The 15,402-nt window shown below is 42.0% G+C and overlaps 1 protein-coding gene across 1 annotated transcript in view; it reads right to left on the bottom strand.

The window, feature by feature from the left end:
• Positions 1-15,402, bottom strand: part of furinb (furin (paired basic amino acid cleaving enzyme) b) — a 215,994-nt gene that overhangs the window by 172,090 nt on the left and 28,502 nt on the right. Inside the window, 1 exon segment of the mRNA XM_014125103.2 lies at positions 9,482-9,790. Within this exon segment, the coding sequence (XP_013980578.2) occupies positions 9,482-9,670 (189 nt within the window). The 5' untranslated portion in view covers positions 9,671-9,790.

Genomic DNA, 15,402 nt, shown 5'->3' with positions numbered 1-15,402 from the left:
ATTAGTATATTAGTAATTGACTGGCCAGGTCTCTCCAAATCATCCAACAATGCTATTTCTAAGGTCAATTTTAGATTAATGTTATGTTTTTTCGGCCATTCCTAAACTTGAGACCAGAAACAGGCTACGTGAGGGCAATAACATGGCAAATTGGGCAGACAGACCAGTTCCCTACCTCCTCCCGCTGCCACTTGCCTCCACCGTTTTTGGGGTAGTGCTGTAATCAATTGGTTGTAATCTTGGATTGAGCAAAACTTCTGATAACAATCCCGATAGCTCCACGAAAGGCATAACTCTACCATTCCAATTTACAATATAATTTAAAAACAAAATACCCTTCTCAAACATCTTTTCCAGAAATACAGGTATTTTATCAACCAGAACATTTGAGTTCAACCATAATATTTGTTGTAATATTCATTTTATATTTTCTGGGGGATGAAATTGAATTTCTAACAAGCTCTACATTGCTTGTTTGAGAAAGAAAAACACTTTGAACGAGGTTTCATTTTCAATGAATCAAAAATTTGAAATTGCAATCTGCATAAAGGCAAAAAGGCAATTTCTAAACAAATGATGACCTTTTGTTAGTAATCTACCAGTTTGAAGTAAAACGTTTGTTAAGTGAAGCTTTTAGAGAGAGGTTTTGTGCTTTCATATTTAATCATCTCAGCCCACCCAGTTCATATTCATTGTATAGATAGGGACGCTTTATCTTGTCTGGTTTAGCATTCCAGATAAAGCAAAATATTTTTTGCTTATATGATTTGAAAAATCATCAGGAGTAGGCAGCGCCATAGGTAACTGTTTAAACTGAGATAAGACTAAGGAGTTAATCAGTGTAATTCTTCCATAAATAGACAGGTTGCAGGATCTTATCTATTTTTACTAGTTTTCTACAGAAATTCCTTGCAGAGAGCTCATTTATATATTTTGTAATATGAATGGCAAGTATGTCTACTTCACCGTCAGTCCATTTTATAGGTAAACTGCAGGGTAATGTAAAGGTTGTGTATTTTAAAGATTCAATACGTAATATGGTACACATCATAATTAGGTTTTGTCCAGAGAGGCCAGAAAAGTTATCTAGATCTTCAATGAGACATTGCAGGTGTCTAGCTTGCGGACTTCATATAAAACTTGAGTCATTGGCATACATGGACACCTTTATTTTTAAGCCTTGGATTTCTAATCCTCTAATGTTGTTATTTGATCTGATTTTAATAGCTAGCATCTCAATGGTCATAACGAATAAATATGGTGACAGCGGACACCCTTCTTTAACTTCACTTGACAGTTTAAAACTCTCTGAGAAGTAGCAGCTATTTACTATTTTACATCTGGGGTTGCTATACATTACTTTTACCTATTGAATAAGAGACTCTCCGAAATAGAAAAACAATCCAGGCATTTATACATAATATCCAGTCTTACTTTATCAAAGGCCTTTTCAAAATTCGCTAAGAATACCAGGCCTGGCTTAGTTGTTGTATGTTATTCTATTATTTCTAGTAGTTGTCGTAAAGATGTCTCCAATGTATCATCCATGTAAAAATCCTGTCTGATCAGGATGAACAATACCTGGTAAAACCTTTTTAATTCTGAGTGCTATGCATTTCGCTAGTACTTTTGCATCACATCATTGAAGTGTAAGAGGCCTCCAGTTTTTTAGATGGACTGGATCTTTATATTTGCCATCTGGGTCTTGTTTTAATAATAGTGAAATCAGACCATCCTGCGGAGTACCTGACAGGCTACCATTTCTATAAGAGCAGTTAAAACAAGCTAATAATGGAGCTTTGAGTATATCAAAAAAGGCTTGATATACCTCTACCAGTATGCCATCAAGCCCTGGGAGTTTTCTAGAATGAAAGAACTTAATAGCCTCAAAAAGTTATTCCTCTGTAATTTGCATTTGTTAATTTTTATTTATTTATTATTATTTGGGAAGAATTCCTTATAGTAATCGTCATTCATAGGGTGAGAGGGAGACGGAAAAGAAAACATCTACTTAAAATATTTAGCTTCCTTTTTTTATATAATTCGGAGAATCATGGATGACGCCATCTTTAGTAACGAGATCCTGCTAATTATTTTTGATAGCGTTCCTGTGTTGAAGTATTTTGTGTTTTTTTCTCCATATTCCATCCAATTTTCTTTATTTTTGTTATTTTTTTATTTTCGTTCTTGAATAAGTTCCTCCAGTTCTTTTGGTTCCTTCTGTTTGTTTTTACCTTCTCCCCTACTCATTTATATATAGATTCCTGCTTCTCTACCTACCTACACAACCCATCCATTACCTCTTGTTGGAGACTCCATCTTTATCTAAGTGCATGTGTGATACATTGCAGGGTAGGGATGTGACCAATGGAAAATGTTTCTTAACAATTTTCTATCTGTTTTCCGTTAAAACTACAAGAAAAATTCATAAAATTCCACGAGAATTCACAAGGAAACTACCCTGCTACCAGCACCAGTTTGGGTCACTTTCAGATGGTTAAGTAGTTCACCTCTACTACCATTACTGCACCTCAATTCCACACCGCAAAGTTAGCATTTCCTTCTCATTTATTTATTGCCATACAGGACTTCACTGCTGTTGCTTGCCTTTCCCATTTTTCCAACTTTTAAAGATGATGACGTAGTAGTGGAGAGCAGACTCCAAAATAATTGATGCATTAATTAAGTCGACACTGGGAGTCGACTCCCGGTGTCGACTCCCATTTCTGAGTGTCAAGATTCGATTCCGCTACTCAGTTGCCAAAGAGGAAGGAAACTGCTCAGGGACTTCACCATGAGGCCAATGGTGATTTTAAAACCGTTACAGAGTTTAATGGTTGTGATATGATAAAACTGTGGATGGATCAACAACATTGTAGTTACTCCACAATACTAACCTAAATGACAGAGTGAAAAGAAGGTAGTCTGTAGAGAATAAAAATATTCCAAAACATGCATCCTGTTTGCAAGAAGGCACTTAAGTCATACTGCAAAAAACGTGGCAAAGAAATTAACTTTTTGTCCTGAATACAAAGCGTATGTTTGGGGCAAATCCAACACATCACTGAGTACCACTCTTCATATTTTCAAACATGGTGGTGGCTGCATCATGTTATGGGTATGCTTGGAATCGGTATGGACTAGAGAATTTCTTAGCATGAAAATAAACAGAATACAGCTATAAGCACATGCAAAATCCTTCAGGAAAACATGGTTCAGTCTGCTATCCAACTGGGTGACATATTCACTTTTCAGCAGGACAATAAACAAAAAAAAGGCAAATGCATACTTTGGGGTGCTTATCCTTGCTGGTGTTTTCAGATCCAATGGGGAATCCACAGAATCCTTGTGGGATGCAGAAAACGGCAGAGAAGCTTTCCTTGCAACAATGTCTCTGGAAAACTTCCACGTTCTTTCCAGGATTATCTGCTTCAATAACCAGACCAGACACCAGATCAGCTCAGCGGCAGAGAGACATGCTAGCTGCAATCAGGTCAGTGTGGAACAACTGGGTGGACCGTCTTCCCCTGTTTACAACCCTGGGCCCAACTTTACGGTTGATGAGCAGCTTATGCCATTTAGGGGCTGCTGCCCACCTCAGCTGTTGAATACATGGAACAGGCCTATCAATTGCTCTAAGTTTGTGTTCACGGCCGACACGTCCCTAGTGTCCTACGTGCCAAAGAAAGGCAAAAATGTGGTACTCACGAGTACGCTGCATAGGGATGGGAGAATCTGTGGCCAGGAACATCAAAAAACATAAATCCTAATGGATTACAATGCCACAAAATGAGGGGTGGAAAATTTAGACAAGCCGGTGACTGGCTACAGCAGCAAAAGAAGAACCCTACACTGGCCACTTGTGATATTCTTCAACATCTTGGACATCTCGGCGTACAACGCGTTTGTCATCGGGATGGCGTTGAACCCAGATTGAAACAGAGGGAAGCTCCAGAAGAGATGGCTCTTTTTCGAGGAGCTGGGCAAGGCATGGGTAAGACCTCAAATCCACAGGAGGCAACGTATCCCAAGGACCCCAGCTTCTGCAGCCATCGTGAGGTGGAATCAGGAGGAGGATGCTGGTGCCCCGCCCGACCCACAGAACCAACAATTATGTGAGTGAGTGAGATGTTAGTAAAATTCCTGAACTAAGTGTTTTCATCATTCTAGATTGCAGCTGGAAACAAGAAGAAGCGCTGTGATGTCTATGGACCCAAGAAAGACAGGAAGACACAGTACACATGCATCAAGTGCAAGAAATACATTTGCAACACCACACACACAGTAAAACTCTGTCCCTCATGTGGTGTGTACACCGGCCTTCATTTGTGTTCAATGGGGCTCATTTATCATTTCCATAAAATACTGTATGTAAAATTTCTTTCATTTATATTTGTTCAAAATAAACATGATTTCTTCCACCTATGTCTTGATTATAATTGATTTTTGTTTACAGAAATCACAGGGGAAAAAACGAATAGTGCTTTTATTGATAAATGTGATCTAGCAGAGGTAAATGCCAAATATTAACCATATATGCTGTCTATATTGCTTGTAATTGATATAAGTCAACATCTAAGTAGTAAGTATTTTTACGTAAATTGTTACGGCTGTATTGTTTTAAAAACCCAATATTGTTATGGGTCCATCAGACCCGCGAACATTGGGTGAATAACAAAAACATGAATGCCATACAAGGGTTAAATGCACTATGCACTATGTGGGTTGAATGCTGTAACAACACAGAATAAAATAATTACTAAAAGTCCCATGATGGTAGTGACTGCCCATTACTGCTTATTAAGCATAATTTATTACTTTAATAAAATATTTCAGTTGTGTATATTACATTTGTTTTATTTGATGACTTTATTATTTCATTCAAAGTCATCATCTCATCTCTATAGAGCTGCTGCCTATGCTGTCTGACACAATCTCTATTTTAGTAGTTCTTCAAAGTAAATAAGGCATAGTTCTATGACTGCTGAATCCCAATGATCAATCGCTTAGATCATGTATTTTCAGGTAGAGATACCTCACGGAGCAACTGCTCACCTGTAGAAGCAACTGCTCACCTGCTCACCTCGCGAAGCAACTGCTCGCTATCTCTCACTATCTGTCTCTTCTCTCTCTCTCTCCGTGTCTGCCCTACACAGACTGGACAAGTAGGCGTGCAATGGATTATGGTCATTGTAGATAATTGCCACGTTTTCTGCGTTAAACTATATAGAATATTGACCTGTTGGAAACTACAACTCCCTACTACATTGCACAGGTGATGCTTGATCTGATTTGACAGAGATTTGATAGAGAAACTGCACATTGAGCTCACAGAAAAGAACCCGAACGTAATGGAATTCAAATAAATTAACAGACCTGAGTCAATTAGTTGTTTAAAAAACTAAAAATAACAGAAATTCCAGTTAATCACTCAGCACTATTTTATACTGATAAGTCTGAGTCTGCCTCAGCATCTGTGGCTAGGAGGGAGGGAGTGACGGGGAAGAGAGGGGAGAGAGGAGGAGCAGAGAGAGAAACAGAGAGGGAAAGAGAAGAGCAGAGCGAGAGAGGTAGAAGGAGAGAGAGAGGGAGAGAGAGAGCGAGAGAGACTTGATTAAACTCAAGTCACATCATCACAGGACGATGATCCGTACCAAGGTTAAAAAAGACAGGCCAATTTAAGTTCTTAAAGATCACAATCAAACCCAAAATCACAATCAAACCCCTGCCAGTGCTTCAAGCCCTAGCTTTCTGATTGCATAAGTGTCTGTCTGCCCTGCGCTTTACTGGCAGAGGGTTGGTCTGGGAGACCTACAGGTGTTTCATGCTCTAGACTGGGCACTAACTGGGAATACTGGCGGTAGTGGGGGCTATACCAGAGGGCTGCAGAGAGGGAAACGGCATCGGAATCCAATACTGTCATTCCCTTGTCCCTGTCAGTCAGAAGTACCTTCATAAAGTGGTCGTAACAAGTGATGAAGGCATAAACACAAAACTATCCTCTGTGGGAAAGACAGTGTGAGTGACTGTGTATGTGTAACTGTGTGTTAGGCGTGTGTGTTAGGCGTGTTCATGCATATCAATCTGTGGAGTTTGATTGCTTGAAATATGCATGCACACAGTCTCGGAGGAGAATATTGAGCAATTAATAGCCCTATTCAATTAGGCATTATTTAAGGCCTCTCTCTCTCTCTCTCTCTCTCTCTCTCAGCATCCCAACAGCAATCCCTGCCAGATTAACTCAATAACAAATGAATTCCAATCAAAGCCAGCCGAGAGCGAGACACTACTTTGATAAGTAAACAATCAGAGCCAAGGAGACAATAGGGTGGTGATGGGCTTGAAAACGAGAGGCATCTCACAAATTAACAATATCACATCTCCTCCTATTACTTTATGACAGATGTTAGAACTACTAACATAACAAGAGAAAAAACAACTTCTGGTAAATAAAAAAATCAAATAAAATCACATTTTATTTGTCACATGCACCAAATAAAACAGGTGTAGACCTTACTATGAAATGCTTAATTACAAGCCCTTAACCAACAATGCAGTTCAAGAAATCAATGTCAATGTGTGGGGGTACAGGTTAGTCGATGGAATTTGTAAAGTGACTATAAATAGATAATAAACAGAGAGTAGCAGAAGTGTACAAAAAAAAGGATGGGGGGTCAAGTGTAAATAGATTGGGTGGCCATTTGATTAATTGTTTAGCAGTCTTATGTCTTGGGGGTACAAGCTGTTAAGGAGCCTTTTGGTCCTAGACTTGGCGCTGGAGTCTTTGACAATTTTTTGGGCCTTCCTCTGACACCGCCTATTATATTGGTCCTGGATGTCAGGAAGCTTGGCCCCAGTGATGTACTGGGCCATACGCACTACCCTCTGTAGCGCTTTACGGTCAGATGCCGAGCAGTTGCCATACCAGGCGGTGATGCAACCGGTCAGCATGCTCTTGATGGTGCAGCTGTAGAACCTTTTGAGGATCTGGAGACCCATGCCAAATCTTTTCAGTCTCCTGAGGGGGAAAAAGTGTTGTTGTGCCCTCTTCACAACTGTCTTGGTGTGTTTGGACCATGATAGTTTGTTGGTAATGTGGACACCAAGGAACTTGAAACTCTCGACCCACTCCACTTCAGCCCAGTCAATGTTAATGGGGGCCTGTTTGGCCTCCTTTTCCTATAGTCCACAATCAGCTCTTTTGTCTTGCTCACATTGAGGGAGAGATTGTTGTCCTGGCACCACATTTCCAGGTCTCTGACCTCCTCCCTATAGGCTGTGTCATCGTTGTCGGTGATCAGGCCTACCACTGTTGTGTCGTCAGCAAACTTAATGATGGTGTTGGAGTCGTGCTTGGCCACTCAGTTGTGGGTGAACAAGGAGTACAGGAGAGGACTAAGCATGCACCCCTGAAGGGCCCCTGGATTGAGGATCAGCGTGGCAGATGTGTTGTTGCCTACCCTTACCACCTGGGGCGGCCCGTCAGGAAGTCCAGGATCCAGTTGCAGAGAGAGGTGTTTAGTTCCAGGGTCCTTAGCTTGGTGATGAGCTTTGTGGGCAGTATGGTGCTGAATGCTGAGCTGTAGTCAATGAACAGCATTCTCACATAGGTGTTCCTTTTGTCCAGGTGGGAAAGGGCAGTGTGGAATGCGATTGATATTGTGTCATATGTGGGGCGGTATACAAATTGGAGTGGGTCAAGGGTTTCCGGCATGATGGTGTTGATGTGAGCCATGACCAGCCTTTCAAAGCACTTCATGGCTACTGACGCGAGTGCTACGGGGCGGTAATCATTTAGGCAGGTTACCTTCGCTTCCTTGGGCACAGGGACTATGGTGGTCTGCTTGAAACATGTAGGTATTACAGACTCGGTTTCCCTTTGTGGTCCAAAAATGTCAGTGAAGACACTTGCCAGTTGGTCCGCGCATGCTTTGAGTACACATCCTGGTAATCCGTCTGCCCCGCGGCTTTGTGAATTTTGACTTGTTTAAAGGTCTTGCACACACCGGCTCACAGAACAGCTGGTGCTCTCGTCTAGAACAGCTGGTGCTCTCATGCATTTTTCAGTGTTGCTTGCCTCGAAGCAAGCATAAAAGGCATTTAGCTTGTCTGGTAGGCTCGAGTCACTGGCCAGCTCATGGCTGGGTTTCCCTTTGTGGTCCGTAATATTTTGCAAGCCCTGCCAAATCCGACGAGCATGTAGTAGGATTCAATATTAGTCCTGTATTGACGCTTTGCCTGTTTAATGGTTCGTCTAAGGGCATAGCGGGATTTGTTATCAGCGTCCGGATTACTGTCCCGCTCATTGAAAGTGGCAGCTCTAGCCTTTTAGCTCGGTGCGGACGTTGCCAGTAATCCATGGCTTTTGGTTGGGAAATGTACGTATGGTCACTGTGGGGACAATGTCGTCGATGCACTTATTGATGAAGCTGGTGACTGAGGTGGTATACTCCTCAATGCCATTGGATGAATCCCGGATCATATTCCAGTCTGTGCTAGCAAAACAGTCCTCAAGACAGAAGCTGCATGGATGGCAACATAAAGAAAGCAGAAGATAAGCCTAAATTAATTTTGCAAACCGCTCTCAAAATCCTATTTTCAGAGGGGAGAGGGTGATGGAAGGTTTGGGAGTTCAGAACCTCCTATGCATGTTTTCCCACGGAAGAATCCAGACGGCTGTTCAGTGGTGTGTGTAGTGAAGCTCACTACATGCATATGTGCAAATAGAGTGAAGTCTACTGCAGAACGACTGAACTGTGAGGGAAAAGACGAAAGAGTAGTAGGACTACTAACTGGCAATAACAAAGCACATAGCCGGGGAGTCCAGAGAAATATATACTAATGATCAACATGTGTGGGTGTGTGTGTGTTTATGAAAAAAGATCAAATTCCAATTGAATCAAACACACGAACAGCCGCACACACAAATTCTCCCTCTCCCCCGCTCTCTCCACAAAGCAAGGGATATGGAAGGAGGTTGAGGCTCAAAGAGGACAGGACACTAGACAGGCTAGTCTCAGACTAACCTGCTTGTTTCTTTTCCCCAATTACAATCATATTTTCCCTGTAATCCTAAAATATCTATTTCCCAGGCTGCTCCAGATAGAACCCAGAGTAAACATACTGACTGGCAAAACCCTCCCCCTGGAGAGCCAGACTGCCCAGCTGTGTGTTGGGCAGAGGCACGTACACTACCACACACAGACACACACACATATGCATGGTATGGTATGCCCCAATTATCTAGAAGAAGTGCAGGCTTTAGCTGCCAGCTATCAGCTGAACTCAAGGGATGGACGAGCCATGACATGCACTCTCAAAACATGAGGGCATATAGGCTGTTATGTCTTTATGTGTCTTGTTGTGCATTGAAGCCTGTTGAGCAACAGGGCTTCAACTGACCACAGATGCAGTGCATAGACAGGTCATACACTCTGACTGACTAGAGAGGCTCCACAGAGTCCACTGCTGTGCTACTCACATTGCCGTGGTTGATGAAACCATGTTTCCTGGCGATGCGGTCAGCCTCTTGTGGTCCTCCCTCTATGTGGACCGCCCAGGTGTTAGTGTACACCTCCTCGGCAGCGGTCAGTTCAGCAGTCAACTCCAGTGCTAAGTACAGGAGGCCCAGGAGAGTCCCAAGCTGCAGCAGGGCCAGCCTGGCATCCATGAAAAGGAGAGGAGGGGCACCGGACAGAGGCACTCCGTCCGTCTGTCTGGGGTGGAGAAGTCTCACTGCTCACCAGTCACAGCCCTGAGCTCCCTCACAGCAGCCAAGTAGAGCAGTGACCTGGAGAAAAAGAGGACAAAAAAAACACACATTTGCATACGCACACACACATAGGTACAGTTGAAGTCGGAAGTTTACATACACATGTTGGAGTCATTAAAACTCGTTTTTCAACCACTCCACGAATTTCTTGAAATAATTTGCTTTCTTCCAACACAGTTTCTCCTTCGAGAGAGACAGAGACAGAGGCTCTATTTGACAGCTTTCTCTTGCTAAACAAAGAGGCTACAACAGCATCAGGGACTTCTTCAAAAGTGTTTGTGCTGTACTTAAAAACACCAGGAATAGTACTCATCTAAAAAACAAGTTGAGCCGTAATTGAATTTAGAAAGAGTTTCAGACGAGGGCGAAAGAACAGGATCAAGAGAGTAGGTTTGTTTGCGAGAGAAGTCCTACTGTGTGAAGGCAGCTTGCGTTGTTCTGTTTTTTTTGTTTGATCAGTCTTAGTTGTGATCTGTCATATGGGGGAGAGTTAAGCTGTGATTTGTGCCGAGGCTGCGCTATGTAAAAACAGAGTGGGTAAAGCTCTATCTCCCCTGAGAGCCCTCACTCTGTCCAGGCGTCATAGATGGGGCTTTCAGTTAGACACAGACAGCCTAATGAGAATAGAGACTCAGGAAGCCCCCGAGGCATAGCTTATGGAGATGATGCAGTCTTAGCTGTTCATGTGTCTGCTCTGTGCTGTCTGGACATAGGGCTGGGAATTGCCAGGGACCTCACGATACGATATTATCACAACACTCAGGTGCCGATACGATGTGTATTGCGATTCTCACGATTCTATATGTATTGCGATTCGATACTTTGATCAGCTCTCCGTAGCTGATGTGAGGAAGACTTTAAACAGGTCAACATTCAAGGCAGCGGGGCCAGACGGATTACCAGGACATGTACTGAGAGCATGCGTGGACAAACTGGAAAGTGTCTTCACTGAAATTTTCAACCTCTCCCTGACCGAGTCTGTAATGCCTACATGTTTAAAGCAGACCACCGTAGTCCCTGTGCCCAAGAAAGCGAAGGTAACCTGACAAAATTACTACCGCATCGCAGCACTCACGTCAGTAGCCATGAAGTGCTTTGAAAGGCTGGTCATGACTCAAATCAACACCATAATCCCGGACACCCTAGAGCCACTCCAATTTGCATACCACCCCAACAGATACACAGATGCCCACAAAGCTCATCACCAAGCTAAGGACCCTGAGAAAAAACACCTCCCCTCTGCAACTGGATCCTGGACTTCCTGATGGGCCGCCCCCAGGTGGTAAGGGTAGGCAACAACACATCTGCCATGCTGATCCTCAACACTGGGGCCCCTCAGGGGTGTGTGCTTAGTCCCCTCCTGTACTCCCTGTTCACCCACGATTGCGTGGCCAAGCACGACTCCAACACCATCATTAAGTTTGCTGACGACACAACAGTGGTAGGTCTGATAACAGACAACGATGACACAGCCTATAGGGAGGAGGTCAGAGACCTGGCAGTGTGGTGCCAGGACAACAACCTCTCCCTCAATGTGAGCAAGACAAAGGAGCTGATCGTGGACTATAGGAAAAGGGGGGCTGAACAAGCCCCCATCAACGGGGCTGAAGTGGAGCGGGTTGAGAGTTCCTCAACTAACCTGTACCCCTGCACATTGACTCGGTACCGGTCCCCCTGTATATAGCCTCATTATTGTTATTTTTTTACCTTAGTTTACTTAGTACATATTTTCTTAAATCTATTTTCTTAAAATTGTACTTTTGTTTAAGAGGACCGGAACCTTTTTTTCAATTTCCGCCTAAAATGACATACCCAAATCTAACTGCCTGTAGCTCCAGACCTGAAGCAAGGATATGCATATTCTCGATACCACTTGAAAGGAAACAAGTAATATAATATAACACATTAGATCTGGTAAAAGATGATACATCTTTGAAATGCAAGAGAAAGGCCATACATTGAGTTAGGATTCTAGCTGTAATTTAGATGTTGTCCACAAGATGGCAGCAGTGTGTGCAAAGTTTCAGATTGATCCAGTGAATAATTAGTTCACTACACAATATTTTGTATCAAGTCTGCCAGGAGTTTGCCCAAATGTGCCGAATTGGTCAATTTATACATTTTCAAGTAAATACCTATAGAGAACATACAAAAATGCTATGGTAATAAAAAATGTAAGTTTACATACTCCCAGGAATGTCATACATGATGGATCATTAGCTTCCCTACAGAAAATAGACTAACTTTTACAAATCTAAACGGCCGGGCGTGGTGGGTGTGGAGCCGGAGACAGCAGTGGGGTCAAACTGTAGACCCCAGTTACTACATTTTAATATAAAATAGATTTTCTCAAACAAAACTATGCTACATTTTATCTCTGGGACCCTCAGGATGACAAATTAGAGCAAGTTTACTGAATGTAAGTACATTATTTACCTTCAGAGGTGAATGTATCAAACCAGTTGCCGTGATAAAAGTGTTTTGTTGTTGTACACTATCCTCAAACAATTGCATGGTCTTTTTTTCTGTAATAGCTACTGTAGATTCGTTACCGTAAGTTAGATTAACAAGAAATTAAGCTTTCTGCCCATATAAGACGTGTCTGTGTCCTGGAAAGTTGGCTGTTGTTTTCAATGTCCTTCTAGTCACATTATCGCATATTGAGCAACAACTGCCCCGGTTTAGGGACACCAATCCCTTAGAGGTTAAGGGCTTGTAAGTAAGCATTTCACGGTAAGGTTTACACCTTTATTATTATGCACATGTGACAAATACAATTATTGAAATTCTATGTTCCAAACATATTGCTCAACATATGACTTCTGCAGAGGGACAAGAGAGAGCCATGAGAAAATGAGTTTTGATCAGTCATATAAATAAAAGTGCTGAAAACAAATTGGCTCCCTATTTCAAAAGAAGATGGAGAACAAGCTATGAAGGAAAATACTGGAGTTTTGGTGAAGGTACAGCCAACTAGCTCAATTTTTGTTTTTGCCATATTGTCAAAATGATACAATATATCCGAATATGTAACTGTATCGATATTTTACCCCATCACGACCTGGACCACACATTATTCAAACAGTTGAAGGCAATTTATTTATCATGATTAGTCTTTAGGTGGAGTCACACAACCATTGGTTTCCCACAGTCCCAGGGTGATCATTAAAATCTGGATCTGTCAAAAAAACATTTCACTAAACATCAAGGACACCGCGTTCCTTAACTTTAATTGGGAGGATCTATCTGTCTTAGCTCTACTTCATAAGAGGCTGATGATAGGACTGAGTTGCAGGTTCCACTAAGACTATGGCTGGGCGATATAGAGAATTTATAAGATTAATTTGAATGTATGTTTTTGCACGATATTCCAAATGCCTGTATCGCAAGAATCAAGGTTTTGTTATTTTTCATTTTTATGAGCGTTTATGTCCGCTTGTTCTCATGTTGTATTTTTGGTCTCATTTCCTTCGCTCTTCTTTGCTGTGTGCGCCTTCCCATTTACACCAGAGATCTGTATATAATGACAAGATGCACATCTCCGCCCTAACAATGGGAGTCGTTGTCCCAAAGGCGTGAAGGCAGGCTACAAACTTAGGTCCAAAATAAGCAAATAGAAACGCATTGGCTTTATTTTGGACAGATGTTAGTGCTTCGCCTCTTCGTCTATGGTTTACACATACACCAAGCCCCTCCCTCTTACGCCAACACATTTGAGAGATTACTCTTCCTCTCTGGCAAGCGATTTCAACTCGCTATTTTCATTTGAGGTTTGGTCCAAAATAATCGGTCATATGGACACCAAAACACATTGAGACATTACTTTACTGTAATAGAGGAGAAGTTAACTTTTCTAACGATACCATTTTTATGTCTCAACTACTCAAAATGCACGCACAGCAGACACTACTAAAAGGAGAGTGTCAATGAACATTGATTCTGAAAAATGAATGTTCAGTTTGTCGCGCTAACACAGGCTAACATGCTTTTCAAACAGTTGGAGACAGACAGAAGGGTGTGTTCATAACAACTCAACTGTTCAACCTTTTTAGCTAGCAAAAGATCCAAATTGGCTAAACTTGAAATATAAAGATTAGCTGGCTAATCACTAGCATGTGGTCTTGAGAGGTTGTTGATGAGACCTGTGTTAATTTTCAATAGCCTAATGCCTGCTACAAGAAGTTAGTAAGAAGTTAGTAATTATTAGTAACTGTGCATCATGCATGGTTCTAGTTACATTTGCAACAACAAAAAAATTCATAGCCAGATTTGAAAGCCAGATCAGTGATTATTGCAAAAAAAGCAGGTTAAACTCTTTTGACAAAAAAATGTAATTATTAGTGAGTCTGTGGAAGGCTTTAGCCTATGTAAACTTCACAAGCCCTGAATTCAATAGATTATAGCTGACTGTTTGAAATGCAGTGTATTTGGCCTTTAATTGTATAACGCTTATTTAGAGAAAACATTTTAAAAAATCAATATATCGTGAATCGCCCATAAGTTTGAAAAAAATAGAGATATGATTTTTAGGCCATATCGCCCTAACTTGGGCTGACCCCATTTGGTCAACTGGTCGATTGTTTGGTCGATAGGTTGTTGGTTGACCTAGATTTCTTTAGTCGAGCAGTAGCAAAAAAAAAATTTTCACGGTGTACAAGACACCTGTCTGATTCGTGCCTGTCTGAGTGGACTAAGCCACTGTGGAGGCCGTGGGGATGGCACTGTACATCACTCTAAGACAGCGGTCCCCAACCTTTTTTGGGCCACGGACCGGTTTAATGTTTAGACAATATTTTCACGGACCGGCCTTTAAGGTGTGGCGGATAAATACACAAAATAAAATGATACGACCGGCATAAAAACTGTGGTATTTTTTAAATATAATAATAAACGTGAATCCACTGTGTACTCGTATGCAACTTTATTAGCAGCGTCCTCGTAACATCGCACCAACAACATAACATGAGTAACATCCTCTCTGCCCCCTAACACTCTCTGGTCACTATGGTAACATTTAAACATGCCTTAAAAATAAGATACAACACAAAAACAAATATAAAGTGCATGAAAAATACAACTCACCATAACGCTAAATCAGTGGGAGCCCTGAGCTTGTTTCTCTGCAACGAGACGGTCCCATCTAGGGGTAATGGGAGACAATGACACCCGAAGTGTGTTGCTTATGTCCAGTCTACTCCGTAATTTTGTTTTGGTTGCTGTCACTGCAGAAAATCCCGCTTCACACAAATAGGATGTCGGAAATGGCAACAGGGTTTTCAGTGCTGTTGTGGCGATCTCAGGGTATTCTGCCGTGACTTTCATCCAGAACACCGGCAGAGTTGTTGTCTCGAACATACTTTTAAGGCCGCCGTCATTTGCGATCACCAGCAGTTGATCTTCTTCTTGCATAGACATGCTGGATTCACCTGGTTTGTTGACAAATGGGTCGCGGATCCATTCCTTGGTAGTTCGTGGGTCTTTTGTGGTTGGGAAGTAGCGCTCAAACTCTTTTAAAAGCAAAGACAGGTGATCGTGCACCAGCTGGGACAATGAAGGCTCGGGCTCAGTCTCTTCCAAAATCCCCGCGAATGTTTGAAACGTCAAATATACCTCTGTTCACGCGCCGTCCC

The sequence above is a fragment of the Salmo salar genome, chromosome ssa10 (assembly GCF_905237065.1).
Source record: "Salmo salar chromosome ssa10, Ssal_v3.1, whole genome shotgun sequence".
Taxonomy (NCBI): domain Eukaryota; kingdom Metazoa; phylum Chordata; class Actinopteri; order Salmoniformes; family Salmonidae; genus Salmo; species Salmo salar.
Note: the sequence above shows the minus strand (reverse complement) of the source record. Positions and strands in the feature narration are given on the sequence as shown.